Raw genomic sequence first — 21,841 nt, 5'->3', positions numbered from 1 at the left:
GCCTTCTTGCATGGTGACTTACATGAGGAAGTGTATATGCAATTGCCCCCTGGTTACTCCACTCCCCATGATCCTCGCGTCTGCAAACTCAAAAAGAGCATTTATGGCCTAAAACAAGCTTCCAGACAATGGTTCTCTAAGCTGTCTACCTCTCTATTACTTTTCGGTTTTCTACAAGCAAAAGCAGATTCTAGCCTCTTCATCAAAAAAACTACCAGCAGCTTCATCGCAGTATTAATCTATGTTGATGATGTCATCATCACTTCTGACACCCTTACAGCAATAAACCAAGTTAAACAGTTCCTTCGCACGACTTTCCCTATAAAAGATTTGGGAAAGCTCAAGTATTTTCTAGGCATTGAGGTTGCTCGATCTTCAACAGGCATTGTTCTTTGTCAGCGCAAATATGCATTAGATATCCTAGCCGATAGTGGATTCTCTGGAGCTAAACCAGTCAGATTTCCTATGGAATCCACACTGAAACTCAGTGCCCATGATACTAGCCCTACTCTGTCCGACCCTGCCTCGTATCGTCGCTTAATTGGCAGACTTCTCTATCTCACAATCACACGCCCAGACTTATCCTATGCCATCCAAACTCTCAGCCAATTCATGTCCAACCCTCATACAACGCATCTGCAAGCTGCAGAAAGAGTCCTTCGCTATCTTAAAGCCACACCAGGTCAAGGATTGCTTCTCAAAGCTGATTCTACATTCCATTTAAAAGCATACTCTGACAGTGATTGGGGAGGTTGCGTTGATACTAGGCGCAGTGTCACTGGATACTTGGTGTTTCTTGGCGATTCACTCATCTCCTGGAAATCAAAGAAACAACCAACTGTCAGTCGATCCTCAGCAGAAGCTGAATATCGAGCCTTGGCAACTACATCATGTGAACTTCAATGGCTGGTTTATTTGTTGGCCGATTTTCATATTCAACACTCCCAGCCTGCCCTGCTGTATACTGACAGCAAACCTGCTTCCGATATTGCCTCTAATCCGGTTCATCATGAACGCACTAAACATATACAACTTGACTGCCATCTTATACGTGAAAAATTGCAGGAGGGATTGCTTAACATCATTCACATCCCTTCCAGATATCAGCTTGCAGACGCACTGACAAAACCACTCGGTTGTCTCACCCTTAATCCTATCCTTAGCAAGATGGGAATGGTAAATATCCATTCTCATCTTGAGGGGGGATATTGGAATCTACAACAATCTACAAATATGCACAGGAATGACAATACGAAATCAGAGGAATCCCAGCAGCCTGCAGAAGCACTACTGCCCACAGGACCCTAGAAGTCATTCTATTTCTATTCTGCAGTCTTCATATATATATATATATATATATATATATATGTAAATACGGTTAACAGGTTATTAATTAGTTAGTTATAACCGTTAATGTTAGTTGAGAAATTTACGTTCGAATATGTGTATAAATATTCACTCATTCGCCTGTAAAGAAATAAGAAAAGAAAGAAGGAATAAACTCTGTATGCAGATATTCTAAGTCATAAAACAACTCTAGTTTTTCTTCCAAGAATTCATTCTTGTCTTCTGTTGAATCTTCATCTGCATGTTTTACATTCCTCACGTAGGAATTCTACACAAGGAGATGCATGATAATATCATGCAAATTATAGGGCGAACACATTTAATTTCCTAGCAAAATATGCAAAATTATCAGAATTTTTACGAGAGTAATACATTTTTTTTCAAAATCTATATTGTTGATAAAATAAACATTCAAGATCATTTAGATTTTTTAAAATATAAATTTTAATTATCAGAAACTTAAATAAAAATTGAAAACCACCACTTGCATCACGTGGACATAGTGTTAGTTGCTATCTATATTATACTATACTTTAAAACCCATGAGAAAATTATTATGTTGGTATTGTTGTATATAGAGTGTTTACACTGTGGACCTCACTGTAGAGATAAAGTGTTTGCACTGTTAGACATTGGAGGGCGTTGTCTTTTCTCTTTGTTATTCAAAAGCTGCTGATGCGTGTTGGGTCATTGGGTAATAGCATAATCACCTGACCCAAGGCTATTGGGTCTTGTATTACCGCCTGATCCAAGGCTATTAGGTCTCGCTTGACCACAAGACTTAAGACTATTGAAAAAAAATATTATTTTTAATACTTTAAAGGTAGTTTAAATATTTTTTATAAAAAATAAAAAAAAAATTATAAAAAAAATTAATTAGCATTTATGTTTAGGATACTTCAAGAATAGTTTAAATGTTTTTTTTATATCAAATAAAAAAAAATTATAAAAAAAATTAATTAGTATTTCTGTTTAGGATACTTCAAATATAGTTTAAATGTTTTTATATAAAAAAATTATTTATGATACTTCAAAGATAGTTTTAATATTTTTTTATAAAAAATAAAAAATAAAAAATTAATTAAGATTTCTGTTTAAGATACTTCTACATAGTTTAAATGTTTTTTTTAGAAAAAAATAAAAACAATTTGTAAAAAAAAATAATTAGAATTTTTGTTTAGGATACTTTAAGGATAATCTAAATGTTTTTTTTAGAAAAAAATAAAAAACATTTATAAAAAAAGTAATTGACATTTCTGTTTAGGATATTCAAGGGTAATTTAAATATTTTTTTATAAAATATAAAAAAACTTAACTAGAATTTATATTTATGATACTTCAAGGATAATTTAAATGTTTTTTTTTATAAAAAATTAATTAACATTTTGGTTTTGGATATTTCAAGGGTATTTTATATTTTTTTTATAACAAGTAAAAATATTAATTAGGCATGGCTGCCAGACCCAAAGCTTTTGGGTGTGACTTGGCCGTTAGAACTAAGAGCTTATAAAAGCTAAAAAATAATATTTTTTAAAAAATAATTAGAATTTTTATTTAAGTTACTTCAAGGATAGTTTAAATGTTTTTTTATATAAAAAATACAAACAATTTATATAAAAAATTAATTAGGATTTCTATTTAGTTTATTTCAAGGATAATTTATTTTTTTTATAAAAAATAAAAACAATTTCTAAAAAATTAATTAAGATTTATATTTAGGATGCTTGGTGGTTTAAATGTTTTTTTTATATAAAAAAATAGAAAATATTTATAAAAAAATCATTTAGGATAGTTCAAGAATATTTTTAATGTTTTTTTATAGAATAAAATAAAAAAATTTAGAAAATAATTAAGATTTTTATTTAGGATTCAAGGAAAACTTAAATGTTTTTTTTAGAAAAAATAAAAAACATTTATAAAAAAATTAGGATACTTCAATAGTAGTTTAAATGTTGTTTTTTATAAAAAATAAAAAAAATAATTAATTAGCATTTCTGTTTATGATATTTCAAGGGTTGTATAAATAATGTTTTTTTTTATAAAATATAGAAAACATTTATAAAAAATTTATTTAGGATATTTCAAGGATAATTTTAATATTTTTTTATAGTAAAAATTAAAAAAAATTAAGATTTCTGTTTAGGATTTCTAATATAGTTTAAATATATATTTTTTTTAAAAATAAAAAATATTTATAAAAAAAATTAATTAGAATTTTTGTTTAGAATACTTTAAGGATAATTTAAATATTATTTGTAGAAGAAATAAAAAATATTTATAAAAAATTAACTAGCGTTTTTGTTTAGGATACTTTAAAGGTAGTTTAAATATTTTTTTATAAAAAATAAAAAAATAATTAGAATTTTTGTTTAAGATACTTCATATATAGTTTAGGAGTCTGGATTAGCCGTCAGACCCAGCTGTCTTAGGTCTAGCATGCTCTTCAGACCCATAGTTTTTGGGTTTGACTTTATGGCTAAATTTAAAACACTTAAAATATTATATATAATTTAAATATATATATATATATAAATATATATATTAAAAAAATTATTAATAATTTGCTGTGAAACGAGAGACAATATACTTGTATAATTAAAGACATGTTATATCGGGAAAATCATGGTGGTTGACTGAAATGGAGAAGGACGAAAAAAGGATCACTCTCGGACAGTGAACCTGGACGAAAACATTGTCACGTCAAGCATGGGCCAGAGGAACCCACTCAGCTCAGGATAATGAGCTGAGTGGCGACTCATTAAGTACCGACAATTTGACCGTGTTAGTGGCGGCTTCCTTTACTCCTTCACCAATGTCGTTCCAATTTGTTTACTTTAACTTTAGGACCATGGGAGAGGGGTCCTAACCTACCACTCACGAGACTTTATGTTAAAAAAGTTAAATTCATCATGCACAGGACACCATCAAGCCTAGAAACACAAATTATAGTTTTAAAAATTATTATTTTTATAGTTTTAAAATCTGATTAGTGAGTCAAGCCAGGATAATGTTTGGATCACGAATCAGGTTGACCATTGATTCAGGTAAAAAAAACTCAATGAATTTTTTACTAGTATTTTATACTAACCTGGATTTTTGATCAGGTCAAATTGAATCAATTCTTTTTCTATTTTTTTTTAAACTCAAACTTATCCAAATTTTAAATTAGCTAATTCTGTTCGCTATCCACCAAGATAAATTATTTAATCCAATTCAAAACATATCAAACACAATTATTTAACTAGTATAATCTACTTCAATTCAGTCAGTACAGTCCAATCAACATATATACTTGATATAACTTTAATTTACTAAAAAGAGCTGCTATATATCCATGTAAATTAACATAGCCAGCCAGCGTAATAATTCTTTGTTTAATCTCAGTTAAAGTGAAATTTAAGATCTTTTATAGCTTTAAAAGTTTGGTCTACATCCATCAAGTTATCCTAGAACTCTCCCGCTTTAAGCGTAATTGTTCAAATCAATTAACAAGTGCTGCGATAAAATCTCAAAAGTTCAATATTTGATTTCAATAGCATAAATTTAAGTGTTTGGTCCCGCTGTAGATTTTCAAAAATATTTTTTAATAAAAAATATATTTTTAATTTTTTTATATTAACACATTAAAAACATTTAAAAACACAAACAAAAAAAAAGAAGAAAAAACCTCTCGTAATATAAATATAGATGCATCGTTGCATGATGTGTTCAACCATCGTCTAGCTGTGCAACAAGAAAAGATCAGTCACGAATTCATTTTACTTGGAATACATGATCAACTAGATAGGTGTATGAATTCCGATCGATACACACATATATAGCTGTGGTAAAAGCCATCTAACTATTAATTAACATGAAGAAAAACCAAGAAGGATTATATATATAATTTCATGATCATTCGCTGCCATTATTTGGATGCATAAGATTTTCCAGCTAAAATCACTCAGATACATACTGCTTTCTTTTATCCTCGCTTGCTGCTAGCTCTCACTAAAAACACCATGCTAATCAAGGAGAGAACTAAGATTTGCCAAGCTAGCAAGAACATCACCCTACGGAACCTTGCTCTAGAGAGATGGGAAATGGTCACTGCATGCCATAGCTCGAGAGCATGCTTATTTGCTAATTAATCTCTTCTCTCCTAGTTAACTATCCATTCTATTAATTAGATGATCCCGTAGGGGAAATTACTAGCCAACTCAAGTTGAAAATACATTTTGCCCTGGTGGTGATATTCTTGCATGCACTTTCGGTTCAAGATCAAAGGTTATCTGACTTGAAGGAGGTGCTGGCTTTGGAGATGGAGGTGAACTTGGTATTGGTCTTTCAAGATTTGTTATCATAGAAATGCACCCATCAGTGCATTGAGACCTAATGATCTCAAGCTGGGCTTTCGGTGTTGCAGGTTTCGGAGGTGGAGGAGGTGATGCCGTGGTCCGTCCATAACTAGGCGTCACTTGACCGATTGATGGATCAGCTTTCGGAGATTGTGGTGGCGGAGATGAATACTTCTCGTAATTGCTGGTTAATTCCTTCGATCTAGGTGAAGGGATCGGAGATGGAGGTGGTGGGCTATAACGTCTTCCATAATTAGCTAGTGTTGCTACTTTGAGTCCAAGGCTATCTGCAGCACATGAAGAAACGAAAATTTATTTAGAATATTTCCAAGCAATTCTATATTTCCAGAACAAAGAGATTCAACATTCAAAAATTTTAATCTCTTTAATTATTTAAGTCCATCATTTTAAACAAATCATGTTCGAATCAAGAAACAATTTATAAGATGAATAAACTTCTATGAAATTAGTGAGACTTGATCATATATATGTCTATGCACAAGCTTGTTAATCACCTGGTAAAATCCTTGCTTGAGAGCCATTAATGGCTATAAGTCCAACAAAGGCTAAAGTAGTGGCAAGGAAGACAGCACTCGTCATCGGGCTCTTCATATTCTTAGGCATGTTACTAATGTATGACACTAAAGCATAATGGGTATGTGTCATCCACCTTCCCTGCTGCCATCCACCTCTGCATCCAGCAGATACCAGCTCTCTGCAACCTCATCGTGTCAGCAGCTTCGAGTTACATGCCACTATTTTAACCAGACCAACATTCTCCTGGGAGTTCTCATTCTTAAACAAAGCATCCTGTAAAATGAAGTCCAAACATTGTTGCAGAATCTGTATGTCCACAGATGTCCCTGCAGCACCCACAACCAGAAAAATAATAAATCTTTCCGATTTCTATTATTGCACAGAATACATTCTTTCTCCCGGAAAATTTAGACATGAGGAGTTCCTAGCTAGGTTAAATGCAGATGGCATGCCAATAAACACAAGACAAATAATGCTAATACCAATGATCATGGAAATGTGGTCCTTTTTTTTCTTATAAGCAATATCAAGCCTGGAAAAGGCGAAATTAACAACCCCAAGGGTCAATTGGAAACAGATACAACAGAAACAAAAGAGACCAGGTGGGAGAAAAGATAACCCAAAGGCAGAAAATTAATACAGTCAGAGATCCATCCCTTGCCTAATTCTTCATCAGATTCTCAGCCAGCAAACGACTTCTTTAAGCCATAAACTGTATACATGAAACCAGAGTCCTTCCCATGTAATCACCATAGCTCCATAAAAACAAGCAGTATAAAAGGACAGGTTGTCCGCAACACCCAGTCACAGCAGAGAGCACAAAATCAGCCAACATGGTATAATCTGGGCCGGTTAATTATATGAAGTGTCGAAGCCAAGCCACCAATTCACAAACTTGGTTAACGCCTTGTTTTGCAAGAGCATCTGCCATATAGTTACCCTCCCTCAAGGCGTGAGAGTACGTTATCAAACCCAAGACTAGAGAGAACCTGGATGCGAGGATGAAAAGCTCATGAAATCTCGACGGTCTACATCCAGTTAACCACCTTGGAAGAATCCGATTCAATTACAATTCTCCTCCCAATAAACTCCTCTCTAGTAGATGATAGTTCTAATGCTTTAATCACTGCCAACAGCTTTGCTTCGTTGATTCTTTAATCTCAAGTACTTCCTTTGAAAACACACACTACACCACTCCCTTGTGATCACGAAGAAAACCCGGCCCCAATGCCAGCAGGTCCAGGCTTACCAATGGAAGATCCATCCACGTTCCATTTGAGCCCATGAGTTTCAGGAGGAGTTGATGCCATGGTCCATAACTCGGCGTTACTTGACCGATTGATGGATCAGCTTTCGGAGATTGTGGGGGCGCCGGAGATGAATACTTCTCGTAATCGCTGGTTATTTCCTTGGATCTTGGTGAGGTAACCGTCCACATCAACCTCGACTTGTTATTTGATATTAAAATAAAAAAACTGATACTATAAATATAATTGCGGTTTGGGATTAATTCGGAAAAAAAAACCTAGTTATTGGTCTTGATTACCAAGTCAACTTGTTAATATTTAATTTAAATTAATTTTTTTATAAAAATAATATTATTTTATTTTTTCAATTCTTTAATCTTGACTTGGTGAGAAAAGATTAAATTTGACCTAATCATCTTGCTCACAAGTTAACTTGGCTAGGTTGACCAAATTTTTTTTGAGTTTTTTGAGTTAATATCTTTTCCGGTTCAAATAAAAACTCTGTCTGAACTAGATTTAGAATCATGAATTTCACAGATTGACCTATCAAATAAAGATAAATAATTTAATTTAATTCAAAACATACCAAACACAAGACAAAATAATTATTTATCCAGTATAATCTAGTTCAATTCAGTCTAGTCCAATCAATATTATTCAGCATAGCAAACACCGCCTCTGGAGCAGCTCTCTCCAAATATTATACATAACTATAGCATATGTACTTGGTATAACTTTAATTCACTAAAAAGAGCTGCTATATATCCATGTAAATTAACATAGGCAGCCAGTGTAATAATTCTTTGTTTAATCTCAGTCACAGTGAAATTTATGATCTTTTATAGCTTTAAAAGTTTGGTCTACATCAATCAAGTTAATCTCATGCTTATTTGCTAATTAATCTCTCCTCTCCTAGTTAACTATCCATTCAATTAATTAGACGACCCCGTAGGGGAAATTACTAGCCAACTCAAGTTGAAAATACATTTTGCCCTGGTGGTGATCCTGCATGCACTTTCGGTTCAAGATCAAAGGTTATCTGACGTGTAGGAGATGCTGGCTTTGGAGATGGAGGTGAACGTGGTACTGGTCTTTCAAGATTTGTTATCATAGAAATGCACCCATCAGTGCATGGAGACCCAATCTCAAGCTGGGCTTTTGGTGATGCAGGTTTCGGGGGTGGAGGAGGTGATGCCATGGTCCGTCCATAACTAGGCGTCACTTGACCGCTTGATGGATCAGCTTTCGGAGATTGTGGTGGCGGAGATGAATACTTCTCGTAATTGCTGGTTAATTCCTTCGATCTCTGTGAAGGGATCGGAGATGGAGATGATGGGCTATAAGTTCCTCCATAATTAGCTAGTGTTGCTACTTTGAGTCCAATTCTATCTGCAGCATATGAAGAAACGAAAATTTATATAGAATATTTCCAAGCAATTCTATATTTCTAGAACAAAGAGATTATCAACATTCAAAAAATTTAATCTCTTTAATTATTTAAGTCCATCATTTTAAACAAATCATGTTCGAATCAAGAAACAATTTATAAGATAAATAAACTTCTATGAAATTAGTGAGACTTGATGATATATCTAAGCAGAAGCTTGTTAATCACCTGGTAAAATCCTTGCTTGAGCGCCATTAATGGCTATAAGTCCAACAAAGGCTAAAGCAGTGGCAAGGAAGACAGCACTCGTCATCGGGCTCTTCATATTCTTAGGCATGTAATTAATGTATGACACTGAAGCATATTGGGTATGTGTTATTTATATATAGACCTTGTACATGTGAACAATGAACATGTTGCTGTGTTGAGTAAGTAGGTAACCGTCCACATCAAACTCGACTTGCTACTTGATATTAAAAAAAAAAAAAAGATACTATAAATGGCCGTCTAAATTTGATTATAATTCCTAGCTATAATATTACAATTTGGTCAATGACATAAGTCTAATTCACATGTTCGGGAGATTCGGTCTTGCTAATATTACAAGGGAAAGACTTAGCCCTTGGTCTAAAACCATACATGGTCTTCCGCGTTCCATGTCTTCATCGGCGTTGTCTCCTGGCCTCGTGTTTGAATCTCCCCGAGGTAGTGGTGGTCAGCTTTAGATAGTAGGTGTGGACTTCCTACAAACGGTAGTCAGGGATGGCTTCTGTATTGAAAGTCATCCTCCACGCGAGGCAACACCATATTTTATCGATTAAGGAAGATCCAAATGTGAAATTATACTATCAATTCAAAATAAAAATATTTTTCTTGAAATTAAATTAATTTTTTATTTAATTAAAAAGTATATTTTATTGATAAACTTTATTAATAATAAACAAATATAAAATGAGTACCCTAATTATTCTTTAATTGCATCTCTAGTTTTATCAATACAAATATTTAATTAAGGTCTAGTCAATCTTCAGTTAGTTCTTCCATCAATTTGTTTTTCATTCCAAATTGAAGATATTGAAATGAGAATCACATATGGTGTAGTTTGATATGATTGAAGAACGATTGAAGATATATGGAATCGTTGGATATATAATTATAAAGTGAGGGCTTTTCTCTCTCAAAATTTATTAAATTACATGATAATTTAATTGGCTTACCGTAACCAAAATCTTTCAAAAAACTTTAAATTATTTTACTATATATTAAAAAACTTGGGATGAAACACTGTTTGTTTACATGAACAATAAACCACTTTAAGTTTTTTTATTATTATTATTTGCATCCTTCCCTTTTTGTTTTTTTATTGTGCCTTCAAACTTTTTTATCACCTAAAATCTGTTTTTTTTTTTGCATATTTTTTTATTGGATCCTTCAAAATTTATTTTTTTTCACTCGTATTTTTTTTATTAATCCTTTTACTTTTCATTTGATAGTTATAATTTAATTTTACAATCAGTGAAATATAAAACTATTTTTAGAATCACATGAACATGAAAAGACGAGAAAAAATATTTAAAAAAAAACAAAAAGAATGCAACATAAAAGACATAATTCATTGGGAATTGCAATAATTATTTTTTTTTTTAATTTTTTTTTTAATTTTTGTGTCACTTGACTTTTTTATTCTCAATTTAATCTTTTCATATTAAATTGATTAATTAATGATTGAGTTTGATATTTTATTTTGGTTGACTTTAATTATACAAGGCACTCATGATATTAAGAATAGGTTTTGATATTAATTTAATGCTCAATTTAACAAAATAAAACTTAATTTTATTAATTCAAACCAATTAAAATTTTAGAGATTTAATTTCAAACTGGTACAAATATTCAGTTTTTTTTAACAGTAACATTTTTATTTCAACTTCCCAACTCAATCTTTGAATAAAATCAACAATTTTTTTATTTATTAGCATACACAATATTCTATTTAAGGAAAGCTCACAAGTATTTTATTAGTTACATGCCATTTCAAATCTCAAACAGCGAGCTCTCGGCCTTGGGTTCATTTCCATGAGGTGAGCTATTCGACTCTTATGGAACCCGGGCCTTCTTATTCTCCGTAAGGTAATTTACAAGCCTTGCCACAAAACAGTTATTCCTATCCACGTCCCCAAACAAGTATCTTATTTCCCGTGCCCGGTTTCTCCACGATACGCCCGAGTCATCTACCATTGCCGTTCTCATTGACTCGGCCACTGATGCCCATGTAAATGATCCATCTTGCTCCTTTCTTGGTATCTCCAGCCCAAGCTTTTTTCCATGCAACAACCTTGAGTTAAGCCCTTGTTCATTTAGGATTGGAAGCAGAATCAACACTCGGCCAAACGTTAGCCCCTCAATGATGGAGTTCCAACCACAGTGAGTCATAAACCCCCCAACTGAATCATGACTCAGTATTTTCACCTGTGGAGCCCATCCCCCATGTATAATCCCACGATTCTTGACTCGCTCCTGAAAGCCATCTGGTAGCATATCCAACGCGTTCTTAGTTGACCCAGGTATTTTGTTGAGTACCCAAAAGAAAGGTAACGTTGAATTCTCCAAACCAAGAGCTAACTCTTTCAATTCTTCACCACTCAAAGAAGCCTCAGTCCCTATGGCAACATAAACTACTGAGTGAACCTTTTGTTTATCCAACCACTCTTTGATATTACTCCACTCGTGACCATCAATATTATCATCTTCTTCGTTATGTTCGACTATCGGAGGCAAAAACCCGACCGGTATAATTGGTTTTTTGTACAGCTGATCGTGTAAGAGATTGAACCACTCCGGTTCAAACTCGGGAGAGCTTCTAATGATCACAACATCACTCCCTCCAGCTGCAAAACCGAACCGGATCAAATCCGACGGTCCAGTTTCATCTTCCTCCGTTTTCTCCACATACTTTGTTACCTCATGCAAACGGAAAACAAGGTCTGATTCAAAAGGGATCCACTTGGGCACGACCGTGAAGTCCTCAGCTTTCGACCGGGGATCTCCAATAGTCATCAAAGCTGATGGTGGCCCAATATAAGATAAACATGCAGCAGTGAAAAGACTAAAGAAGGCACATGAGATACCAAGCCTTGCTGCTACGGATGGTAGCCAGTGAGAAGCATAATCGTAGAAAATCCAATCTGGTTTTGAGGATTCAAGGAAAGTCGTCAGTGGTGGTTCAAGCAAATCAAAGCCTTTCTTTAGTAACTGTTGTTTGGTGTAAGGTACGTCTGTAGATGACTCTGCACAGGATGGTAAGTTGGGTACATGAGGAAAGGGAAAAGATACTAGAATAATTTCTGAAGATAGTTGTTTTGGTATTTTAGGAAGCCTATTAAGGTTCCTCGGTGTTGATACAAAGAAGATTTTGTGACCCTTTTCAGCTAAGAGCTTGGAGAGTTGGAGAAATGGTATGAGATGTCCCGTGGCTAGCCATGGAAACATTACTACTTGCAGTCTGTTGCCGTCTTCCATGAAACTGCAGAAAGGAAAAGCAGAATTTTTGTTGATAATATGGCATTTAATTATAGCCAGAAGACACTTGAAATTACTGTTGTGTCAAGCGTGACTTTGCTTTTGGAATATCACTTTCAAGGGCAAATCTTAAATCTCTCTCCCAATCATTCACCAATTTTCAGCTGGGTTCCGGACTAATACTTTTCTCAATTTCGTTTTTCTTTAAAACTATTAGATATTCTTCCATTAAGCTACCCTCTCCAACAGTATATTATTAAACCCACAGGAGACTAGTTTATTTTGCCACCAGTATTATTAAACCTGCCCGCCAGAGACCAGTGTTACATAGAATTGGGTGGGAGTTTAGCTAATCAAACTTGGTTAATCTAACAGGTTACTTGTAATCAAAATTTGGGTGAAATCTAATTTGATTTTTATAAGATTTTAAGAATGATATTGTTTTAACTTTTAATTTTTTTTTTACAATATTAAAACGATATCATTTTAAATTAACTCAACTAATTTACGACTCAGGCTGGATTTTATAAATACATTCTCAACCCCTAACAAGGAGAACTGTAGATGAATTATGGAATAACGAGATGCTATTTCCAGAAGATATTAGTGTTTGCATTAAAGAAAAACTAGGAGAACTGTAGATGAATTACCAAATTGAGGTATGCATGCATGCTACTATACATGATAAAATCAACTGAGGATTTCTATTTACCTAGAGTATCGTTGGAGTAATTTGAGGTTTGATCTTCTTTAAATTCAAGGTAGGAGAATTGGAGAAGGGAAGTTAGAAGGGGTCAGGAGGAGGAGGAGAAATAAATGGTTCAGTTAAAAATACAATATAATTATTTATTGAGATGGGAATAAATTTCCAAGAAAATAGTTATGCTGAAGTGACTACTAGTTTACATAAAATTAAAGGTTAACAAATCAACTATCCTACAAACTCATGATATGTACTAAGGAATTGCATATCACAAGGCAGAGAAATTCTCAGTTTTCAGGAAGCTAAAACAAATTCACAGGGAATAGAGACCATGCTCGTATATCACAAAGCACATAAATGTTTAGCCTACCAAAACAAATCAAAGAGCAACCTTCTGTTAGGCGCAACTAAGAAGGGAGATTTATTTATTATTTTAGTTGATCTGAGGCGGCATAATTAAGAGCAAACTAGCTAACTTTTACTCGAGAATTAAGCATTGAATCGCATATAGGCAACGAATGAAAAGAACAAAAATTGAATAAAGAAAAGAAGAGTCACCACTCAGCACCGATAATGAAATTTACAGTCAAGGCAAGAGGCACCTAAGATCTAAAGAGAAGTTCACTGCTGCAACAAAGCATAGAGATAGAGCTTGTGCGTTACAGAGAATGACAGTAGCAAGTAAGGAAACAGAGAAGAGAAGGAACTACCAATTACCAAAAAGAAAAGGGCCCATTTGAGTAAAAACGAAAACAAAATACAAGAAGTTAGCTCACCTTGAATGAAGAAGAGAGGAGAGAAGACAAAGGGGTTGATGAGCTCAAAATCTCAGTGGGTGAGATAGGCTTTGGGTTTTTGCAACATAATATGGCAGTCAATACAGAAGATTGCATCAACAGCAGATATACAGAGGGGCACCAGAAGCTCCATTAGGCCTCCATGCAGCAAGGTGCTGGGGGCGGGGGGGCAGTTGAAATAGGAAGAAAATCTAGAAGACCATAACTAGGTTGAGAATTGCAAACGACAGTCCAGACCAAAGCTATATCAAAAGTCCCACCATTAATCTTCATTCCAAGATTTCCTTCTACAACTTGAGGGGATCTGATGTTATCCTTGAGGTTGACTTAAAACGCCCAGTGAAAGGGATTGGGCTTTTTCATCCCAAGCCCAAGATAAAATCATGAGGCCTTATGAGAGATTATATATGTACGAAGGAAAATGGAAGGGATTAAAATGTCAATGTCAAGCCCAGATAAAAAATCAAAACATTCAGAATGATGTGGCTGCTGGGATTCGAGCCCAGGTCTCCACGGCCACAACGTGGAATTCTCACCACTAAACTACAGCCACAAGGTGATACTTTCGGTCTCGACTTATATATTAAATGAATGCATATTTCTTTCTTCGGTCATGAGCTAGGGACAAGTAAAAAAAATATATTATGTACTGCATTTTTTTATGTGCTGCGTGGATTTTTGCTTCTGTCGATAGCTCGACTAGTGCTAATTTAGTTATTCTTTTGTGGTGATTTCCCCAAATTTATCTGGTGTTAAGTGGGTAAATGCGCATGCCGAGGAAATTATCCAGGACCGCCGGTGCGGTTGCTCATTCTCTCACTAGCCACCCCAGGTTAAATAATACTCCAGGTGAAGCTGGGGAGACTTTTGAATGCAGGAAACGGTGGAATGGACAGCTGCATTGACCGGAGCAGATTATGAATTCAGTGGCTCTGCTTGTTCTGAAGATTTGAGCTTCACACCAGACGAGGGTTCCTGTTTTCTTGCGGGTCTGATGATGAAGGTGAGGGTGTTAACTTATCAAAGAAACAGATAGAAGGAGAGGGCATCTGTTTCTCCTTGTTACTAGTGATGTTGATGCATTTAAAGCGATAGCAAACACAGTGCAGCAATATCTATCGATATGCACCATCCCTATTGGTCCACGGCTGCTAGAAAGTGTGTCATTCTTTTGAATGACCTTAGTGGTCTCGAATGACCATCTCATTGGCCCCAGAATGGCTGCATCTGTAATAGCCTTGTAAACAAATTCTTTTGGCACTCTTCAGTTTAAATCCCTATGTCTTCCCTGAGCTGCCTTGATGTAGCGTTCATTTTGTGGTCTAGTTTGCTGGCCATGTTATCATGACTTGCAATTTGTATCTCACATAAGAGGTGAATAATAGTTCTTGCAGTGTGATGAAATCGGGAAAAACTTCAGAGAGGAACTGGATTTCTTATGGTTGTGTTCTGAGCTAGTGCAGTGATGGGCTCAACTTTTTCTCTAGCCTGGGTTGTTCCTAAAAAAAACCAGTCTACAGTTGGAACACCCTTTCAATGCTTGAGTTAATAAAGATGGTAGGATGGAATTCTAATCAAATGGAATGAAAAGAGTTGCCCTACATGAATGATATAATAGAGCAATGGCATCAGTTTGTCAACAAATTGGCGTCAACGAAATCGCTGGAAAAAAAATGTGAGAAAGGAGCAGAAAAGAATTTCCAGAGAAGGATCCGGATTCAGTTGTGAGGGACCTTTTATCTATGATTGGTTCTGCACACGAATCGCCAGCTATTCCTAGTAACATATCAGAGGAAGGTAAGGATTTTCTCCGGTGCTGCTTTGCAAGGAATCCTGCACGGAGATCAACAGCAAGTGAGCTCCTGAATAACAAGTATGTGATGGCATTTAAGGAAGAAGGAGAGAGAAAGGGTAGTGAAAGAGAGGAGGTCTTGAATCTTGAAAGGTTCAGTTTACCACTGTCTTCAACTTATGAGGCGAGGACATCTTTGTATCTCTGGAGCATTCTTCATCCGGTTCCCTTTTAGAAGATACTGAGCAGTTTTCCAGCTCCAGCATTGTTCCTGATGTCTCTCCAATGTTTACAAATACATCAGATTAACAAGTTGGGAGTGTGGTTCAACATTAAATTTAATGACTCTGTTCGGATGCTCTTCAATCAATCAAAAATTGATTACTTGTTTTCAATCCTTTTCTTCTGTTATGCTAATAACTTCTTTCTGCTGCATTTACACTCTTTTTTTCCTACCATTTATTGTCTGCAACGAATTATGACGCTGTTGCTCTAATATTTCATTTGCTGGTGCTACTAGGAAAAAGTTGAAAGCACAAAAAAACTGAACAGATGTGGTAGTGATATGGTTAGAATGTAGTATTGGTTACATGAAATTGACTGTTATGTCAAGAGAGCTGAAGAGGCAGTGCCAGATGGTACTTCTACATTCAGCTTCAGCGTTGATTTTATGTGCAGTTATTTTTCATTCCAACTCTATACATTTGATCATTTGGTGGTCTCTTCCAAGTTCTTGCACTGTAATGCTTCAGATTTTCCCTTTTTCTTATTTGTCTACTTTCTAGTTACGAGTATATTGTCATCATGCAAGTTGATTTCCCTTTTTTATAGTGGTAATGGTAGAAATCTGTATGTTCTTGATGCCTTGGCTGGAGTTGAGAGATTGAAGTGTCAGGAATTAGCTGCAGCTGGCAATGTTCATACCAAAAATGTCACTACAGCCGTTCAAAAGTTCTGGAAAGTGATGATTATTAGGAAATAAAGAGTAGATAACAGAACTAAAAAATGTAGACAAAATGAGTCTTTGGAGTCCTTGGCATGAACTTGGTAAACAACGATGAGAAGAACAAGGTTATGATTAGCTTATTATGATTCTGGGAGAGCTTATAAAGATTGGATTCTATATCTGTTGTCATGCCATTTTTATGAGTGTTCACCTACCCTGTAGTCTGTCCAAAGTGTGCATACCTTGCAGGACACCACACTTGAATGTGCATAGTTTGCCCCTCGGAACATTAGCTGATATCATTTATCAACTGTATCCTAAATGTCTGTAATTACGGCCATGTCGACTCTGGTTGTACTGCAATCAGGTTCCAGGAAAAAAAAAAGTCATGGAAAGATTCAAAAAATAGTATGAAAAAAAAAAACAATTTCCAGAGCAAATTAGCATTTAAGGACTGGATGCACTTACTTTAGCAGTGAAGGCTACTCGAAGAACAAATACTGCAGTTCTGCTCTTCATAAGGAAGTTGAAACAAAGGGGGAAGTGGGGATAGATGAACTTCAACACATATATGTAGCAGTGGTCAAGTGATGACAATCTTCAAGGGAATATTTCAATGACAGTTGATTGCAACTAAACTGATAAAAAGAACTGCAAAAGTTAAAAAAAGAAATCATAATTTCCCTGAGTGACCACTGCAGAATCTGAAAATCCTAAACACAAAGTTGGAACTTCAGAAGGCTTTTCTGACAGATATTCCTACATTCTCTATGGATTAAATTGGAAATGGATCATATTGTGGTTTATTTTGGAGTTAAAAGTGGAAAATTTGAAACTCATTTTTCCAATAATCTAAAGCTTTGGATGAATTTTGTTGTGATGTGGAAGATCTTAGTCTTATTGCATCTGTTAATTAAACCGCAGCTAGTAAGAGAATGATTAGTTAACTTGGGCATGAAAAGTTTTATTATTCTCTAGGAAGTTGATTTCTCAGTTACTTGCACATCCAAGACAGAAATAGGTTTTAACCCTTAACATTTAGTCAATAGGATGGTAAGAACCTACTTATATGAATGGATTAAGGATCATAAGCTGGAAAAAGGTGTGATAGCAGCTGTAAATTAAAAATAATAATCAATAAAGAAAGATATCAATCAATAACAAACACTGTTCTTCTATCTATATTGCTGACTAAAATCAATGAATCATTGATTACAAGAACAAATTTATCTTGTGATCCACTGCAAAATGCAGAAAAAATGAAAGAATTCTCAACAAAGAATGTCAACCTAGACATGTTAGACATGTTTGACTGAAAAGTCTGCAATTAATCCACTTTTATGCACCAGCAGGGATAGTGCAGGTTGCTGGATACTGCACTGCGTTTGCTTCAACCCTTGATGCATGCTTCATTGCATCAACATCACTGGTAATGCCCTCTTCATCATCAGACCAAGGAGAGAAACATGAACCCTCATCTGATGTGAAGCTCCACTCTTCATAAAGAGAGGGATCACTAAATTCATCATCTGTCCCGCATAATGTGACAGTCCATTCCACACTTTCAGCATCCAAAGTCTCCACAAACTCAACACCATCTAAATCCACTCCTGACATAAAAGGTTCATCCAGCAACATCTCAGCAGTAAACCTGAACATTGGGTTGGCCACAAAACACCTTTTCAAGAAATCCTTAGCGTCCTTCGAAATCTGAGAAGGAATTTTAGGCAATTCATATCCATCACCGATCTTCCTCAGAAGCTCTTCAGTAGTAACATGAGGTTTCAAATCCCAAGCTGGCTTCCCAGTAAGCATCTCAAGAACGACACAACCAAGAGCCCATATGTCGCAAGGAGACTCTTGAACATGATTAGCCACGGTCTCTGGAGCCATGTACAAAGCAGTCCCTCTTAAATAAGGGTCAATTTTCATTTTCTTGTTCCTCTTCTCTGATTTCTTCGCCAACCCAAAATCCCCAATCTTTGCCACAAATTCACCTGCCTTCGCCCTATTGGAAACAAGCAGTATATTCTCAGGCTTGAGATCACAATGCACATAACCACGACTATGAATATAACAAATCCCTTCAAGAATAGACCTAGTGTATCTTTTCACATCCAATTCAGGCAAACCAACACCATCGGATTTCTTGATAAGACAAGCTAAGTTCCCTCCTGATGCATACTCTAACAACACATTATAAAACATCTCACCATCTTTATTACTAGTAGTTTCTTCACCAAAACACTTGATGATAAAAGGGCATCCATTGAGACAGTTAAATACCTCTTTCTCCTTTTGAAGTGAGCAAGAAGCAGAGACCTCTGCAGACTTGACAGCCATAACTGGAGGATAATAGCCGTTTCTTGATTTGGGGTTCTTTAAACTTGCTAAATAAACTGATCCAAACCCTCCTTTGCCAATAAGTGGCCCTCTTGACCATGCCACTCCACCATTGTTATTGTTGTACTTCATGCTCTCTTCTTCTTCTATGTGTTTTGCCTTTCTCTTCATTGCTAGCAGCTCCTGCTTTTGTTTCCCTGTTTTCTAAGCTAAACGCAACTGAATTGTCAACAAAAAGTCCCTCTAGGGTTTCTGATATACAGGGAAAGCGAGTTTGAAAGCCTTTAACGCGTCTGGATTTGGATTTTCATCGATTGTAAATTGTTTATGTGCTATTTGCAAACCAAACCTCGCTGTATATTCGGATTGCTATGTCGCCATACGTTGTCGGGAACGTTCAAATTTTATTTTATTTGTTTGCAGCTTTTGTCCCTGAGCTATTAAGTTTACGGCACATTGAGGCTTATACTAACAAATTGATCTATCTGGTCCTTGAACTATCGTCTTTTGCTTGTCTTCGTTTGATTTCACCGTTAGGTACAGGTTAACCTTCGACCTTTTCTCAAAACCCCTTCTAGGAATATTCATGATGTTTTGCATTAATATTTTCACAATGCTAGTAAAAACTAAATCTATTTCTAGAAACGATTTCAACATTTTCAAAATTAGATTTTTTTTTTGTTTTATGATATATTTTAACCCCCTCCCCAGTAAAATTTGGGCAATGTTTATTTATTTTCAAAATAAATAATATTTCAAGGATCTAGTTGAGCATTTACTAGCACAAACCTCAATGAATCACAATCTTAAATTATATACAATAAAAAAGTACCTTTAAAATATGTAAAATATCTTAATAAATAAACAAAAAACGACTCCAAAAATAAAACCTTGCAATTAAATTTACTGTGTGGGATTTTGTTTTTGCATGCCATCCATGGTCAATAGAGTCAACTATAGTAGTTAGTAGCAGGGAGCAAGGAGTATCGTATCACTAGAACAAGGACTTAAGTGATCACCGTAGAAAGTTGAGGGGCTAATTAATGACATCCTCTTAATTAAGTGTTTCTTAAGCTAACTCTTCCAAAGGAGAGAATCTAAATCCTAAGTTGCTAACCTCTTTGAAAGTGCAGCTACAGGGAAGCTGATATCATAAGGCTATGATAAATGCTCATTGATAAGTAGACCTACTTTTCACGTACTTTAACATTTTCTCTCTCTCTCATGCTCAACATTAAATTGTGTATTTATTTATGTAACTAGTGGAAACAACATTTAATTACAAAATACGTTTGATGTTAAGATTTAAGAATGTCAAGACTCCAATTGATGCTCAAAATTAGTATGTTGTTGTTAAGAAATCTAATATTTTTTTTTATTAATGTGGGTGTCCGGGTCAGCTTGCGTGTACCTCGACTAATCTCACGGACCTTGAAGTTAACGACCATGTAAGCCTCCAGTGACTCTGAGGTTGTGAGACTCGAACTGGTGACTTCTAGGAAGCAAATATAGGGTCTGACCAGTTGAACTATACTCCTCAGAGTTAAAGAAATCCAATATCTTTTTTTATATAACTCAGGGTGTCCAGGTCAGCTTACGCGCACCACGATTAATCCCCGACCCACTAAACATCCCGCAAGCTCAGTAGGCAGGTAAGACACCACGAGGGTGACAGACGTGCACACAAAGGTTCAAATCTAGGGTGCAGAGGCAGGGAATTCTCTGCTAGGACCGCTAGCCCACAAACTTGGTGCAAAGAAATCCAATATTAATATCTCATGTTGATGGCTAATTTAAGTATATTAAAGTTAAATGAAGTCATTGCATACCATTTCAAATCTAATTATGCACTTATACTCCATTTGAGTTCTAATTCAACTTGAGCCATCATTAGGGTTCAAACTTTTTATTTTTAATCATAGATATGAAAAACATTGACTTGCTATAAAGTCCGAGTTACAAGTCAAATTAATAAGTTAACTCAAATTAAAAGTTTTTTAAAATAATATTATTTTAATTATAAAAAAACCGATTCATCATAAATAAGATTTGAAGTCGATATATTTTGAAGCTAACTCGGCAAACTAAACCGTGTTTTGTGTGTTTTAATATTGCACGATGTTGGAACATGTTGATACAACTTGTCCACTAGCAATAAAATTTAGGCAAACGGTCAAGGTCGGTGACTTTCACATTGAAGGACTCGGAAATAATCAAACATCGAGTTAGATAATTTCCCGACGTAGAGGACATAAACTATTGCTTTGCAAAGTCAGATAGATCTCAGTGCATAGCTGGCACTTGTGACTCCAAGCAAGCACGCAGAAATTCCTCGTCGAATTTTGCATGCCTTAACTGCTTACATAAATAAAAGTGTTTCTTAAAGTAATTTTTATTATGAAATATATTAAAATAATTTTTTTTATTTTTTAAAAATAATTTTGATATTAATATATGAAAAAAATTTAAAAATATATAAAAAAAATTAAATTTTTTTTAATAAAATAGTATTTAGAACACAGTTTCAAACGGTATCTAAAATTTTTGTATACCCTGCTGAAGAATCTTGAATACCATTTATTATTTTCTATTTTCATTTTCTTTTTTTTCTTCATTTTTTATTTTTATTTTGAGTAGTCAATTAAAATAATATGGATTTTTCAATAGAAAAACAAGAAGCCCTTCAAGATAGTAACTATTGTTATAAAAAATTGAAATCATTATTCATACTATCCATCTTATTTTTTTATACCTATAGAATATTATTTTTGTTTCTTTTAAATTAAAAGTAACCACGGAAAAGTTAACTCCAAGAAAAAGATATTTTTTAAAAAATAAATTTATAATAAAAATGAATAAATTCATGATGTTGATCAAATATGAAAA

General features: G+C 34.7%; 3 protein-coding genes and 1 non-coding gene across 7 annotated transcripts; all 4 read right to left on the bottom strand.

Annotated features, from left to right (window-relative positions):
- Nucleotides 1–5,201: 5,201 nt before the first annotated feature.
- LOC7493240 (vegetative cell wall protein gp1) lies at nucleotides 5,202–9,205 on the bottom strand. 4 transcript variants are annotated; one of them, XM_052451198.1, is made up of 3 exons: nucleotides 9,084–9,205; nucleotides 8,608–8,857; nucleotides 5,202–5,718 (listed from the first exon to the last, which is right to left on the bottom strand). In XM_052451198.1, the coding sequence occupies exons 1-3, from the start codon at nucleotides 9,190–9,192 to the stop codon at nucleotides 5,547–5,549; spliced, it is 531 nt and encodes a 176-aa protein (XP_052307158.1). In that variant the 5' UTR covers nucleotides 9,193–9,205; the 3' UTR covers nucleotides 5,202–5,546. The 4 variants fall into 4 exon arrangements, with proteins under 4 accessions (XP_052307158.1, XP_052307160.1, XP_024448437.2 ...); XM_052451200.1 differs by lacking the exon at nucleotides 8,608–8,857 and adding an exon at nucleotides 6,200–6,256 and having other exon boundaries at nucleotides 5,202–5,971; nucleotides 9,147–9,191; XM_024592669.2 differs by lacking the exons at nucleotides 8,608–8,857; nucleotides 9,084–9,205 and adding an exon at nucleotides 6,200–7,704 and having other exon boundaries at nucleotides 5,202–5,971.
- A 1,592-nt stretch (nucleotides 9,206–10,797) lies between these two features.
- On the bottom strand, nucleotides 10,798–14,170 carry LOC7478312 (UDP-glycosyltransferase 91C1). Its single transcript, XM_002303825.4, has 2 exons — nucleotides 13,854–14,170; nucleotides 10,798–12,378 (listed from the first exon to the last, which is right to left on the bottom strand). Exon 2 carries the CDS (start codon nucleotides 12,372–12,374, stop codon nucleotides 10,953–10,955), a length of 1,422 nt encoding a protein of 473 aa, XP_002303861.2. The 5' UTR covers nucleotides 12,375–12,378; nucleotides 13,854–14,170; the 3' UTR covers nucleotides 10,798–10,952.
- Nucleotides 14,171–14,355: 185 nt separating this feature from the next.
- Nucleotides 14,356–14,427, bottom strand: TRNAH-GUG (transfer RNA histidin (anticodon GUG)). Its single transcript has one exon. It is a non-coding gene; the product is annotated as a tRNA-His (tRNA).
- A 3,302-nt stretch (nucleotides 14,428–17,729) lies between these two features.
- Nucleotides 17,730–19,314, bottom strand: LOC7478311 (mitogen-activated protein kinase kinase kinase 20). Its single transcript, XM_002303824.4, has one exon. The coding sequence runs from the start codon at nucleotides 19,124–19,126 to the stop codon at nucleotides 17,951–17,953; it is 1,176 nt and encodes a 391-aa protein (XP_002303860.3). The 5' UTR covers nucleotides 19,127–19,314; the 3' UTR covers nucleotides 17,730–17,950.
- Between the last annotated feature and the right edge of the window lie 2,527 nt (nucleotides 19,315–21,841).

This window comes from Populus trichocarpa, chromosome 3 (genome assembly GCF_000002775.5).
Source record: "Populus trichocarpa isolate Nisqually-1 chromosome 3, P.trichocarpa_v4.1, whole genome shotgun sequence".
Classification (NCBI taxonomy): domain Eukaryota; kingdom Viridiplantae; phylum Streptophyta; class Magnoliopsida; order Malpighiales; family Salicaceae; genus Populus; species Populus trichocarpa.
The sequence above is the reverse complement of the archived record's forward strand: the minus strand, read 5'-3'. Positions and strand labels throughout refer to the sequence as shown.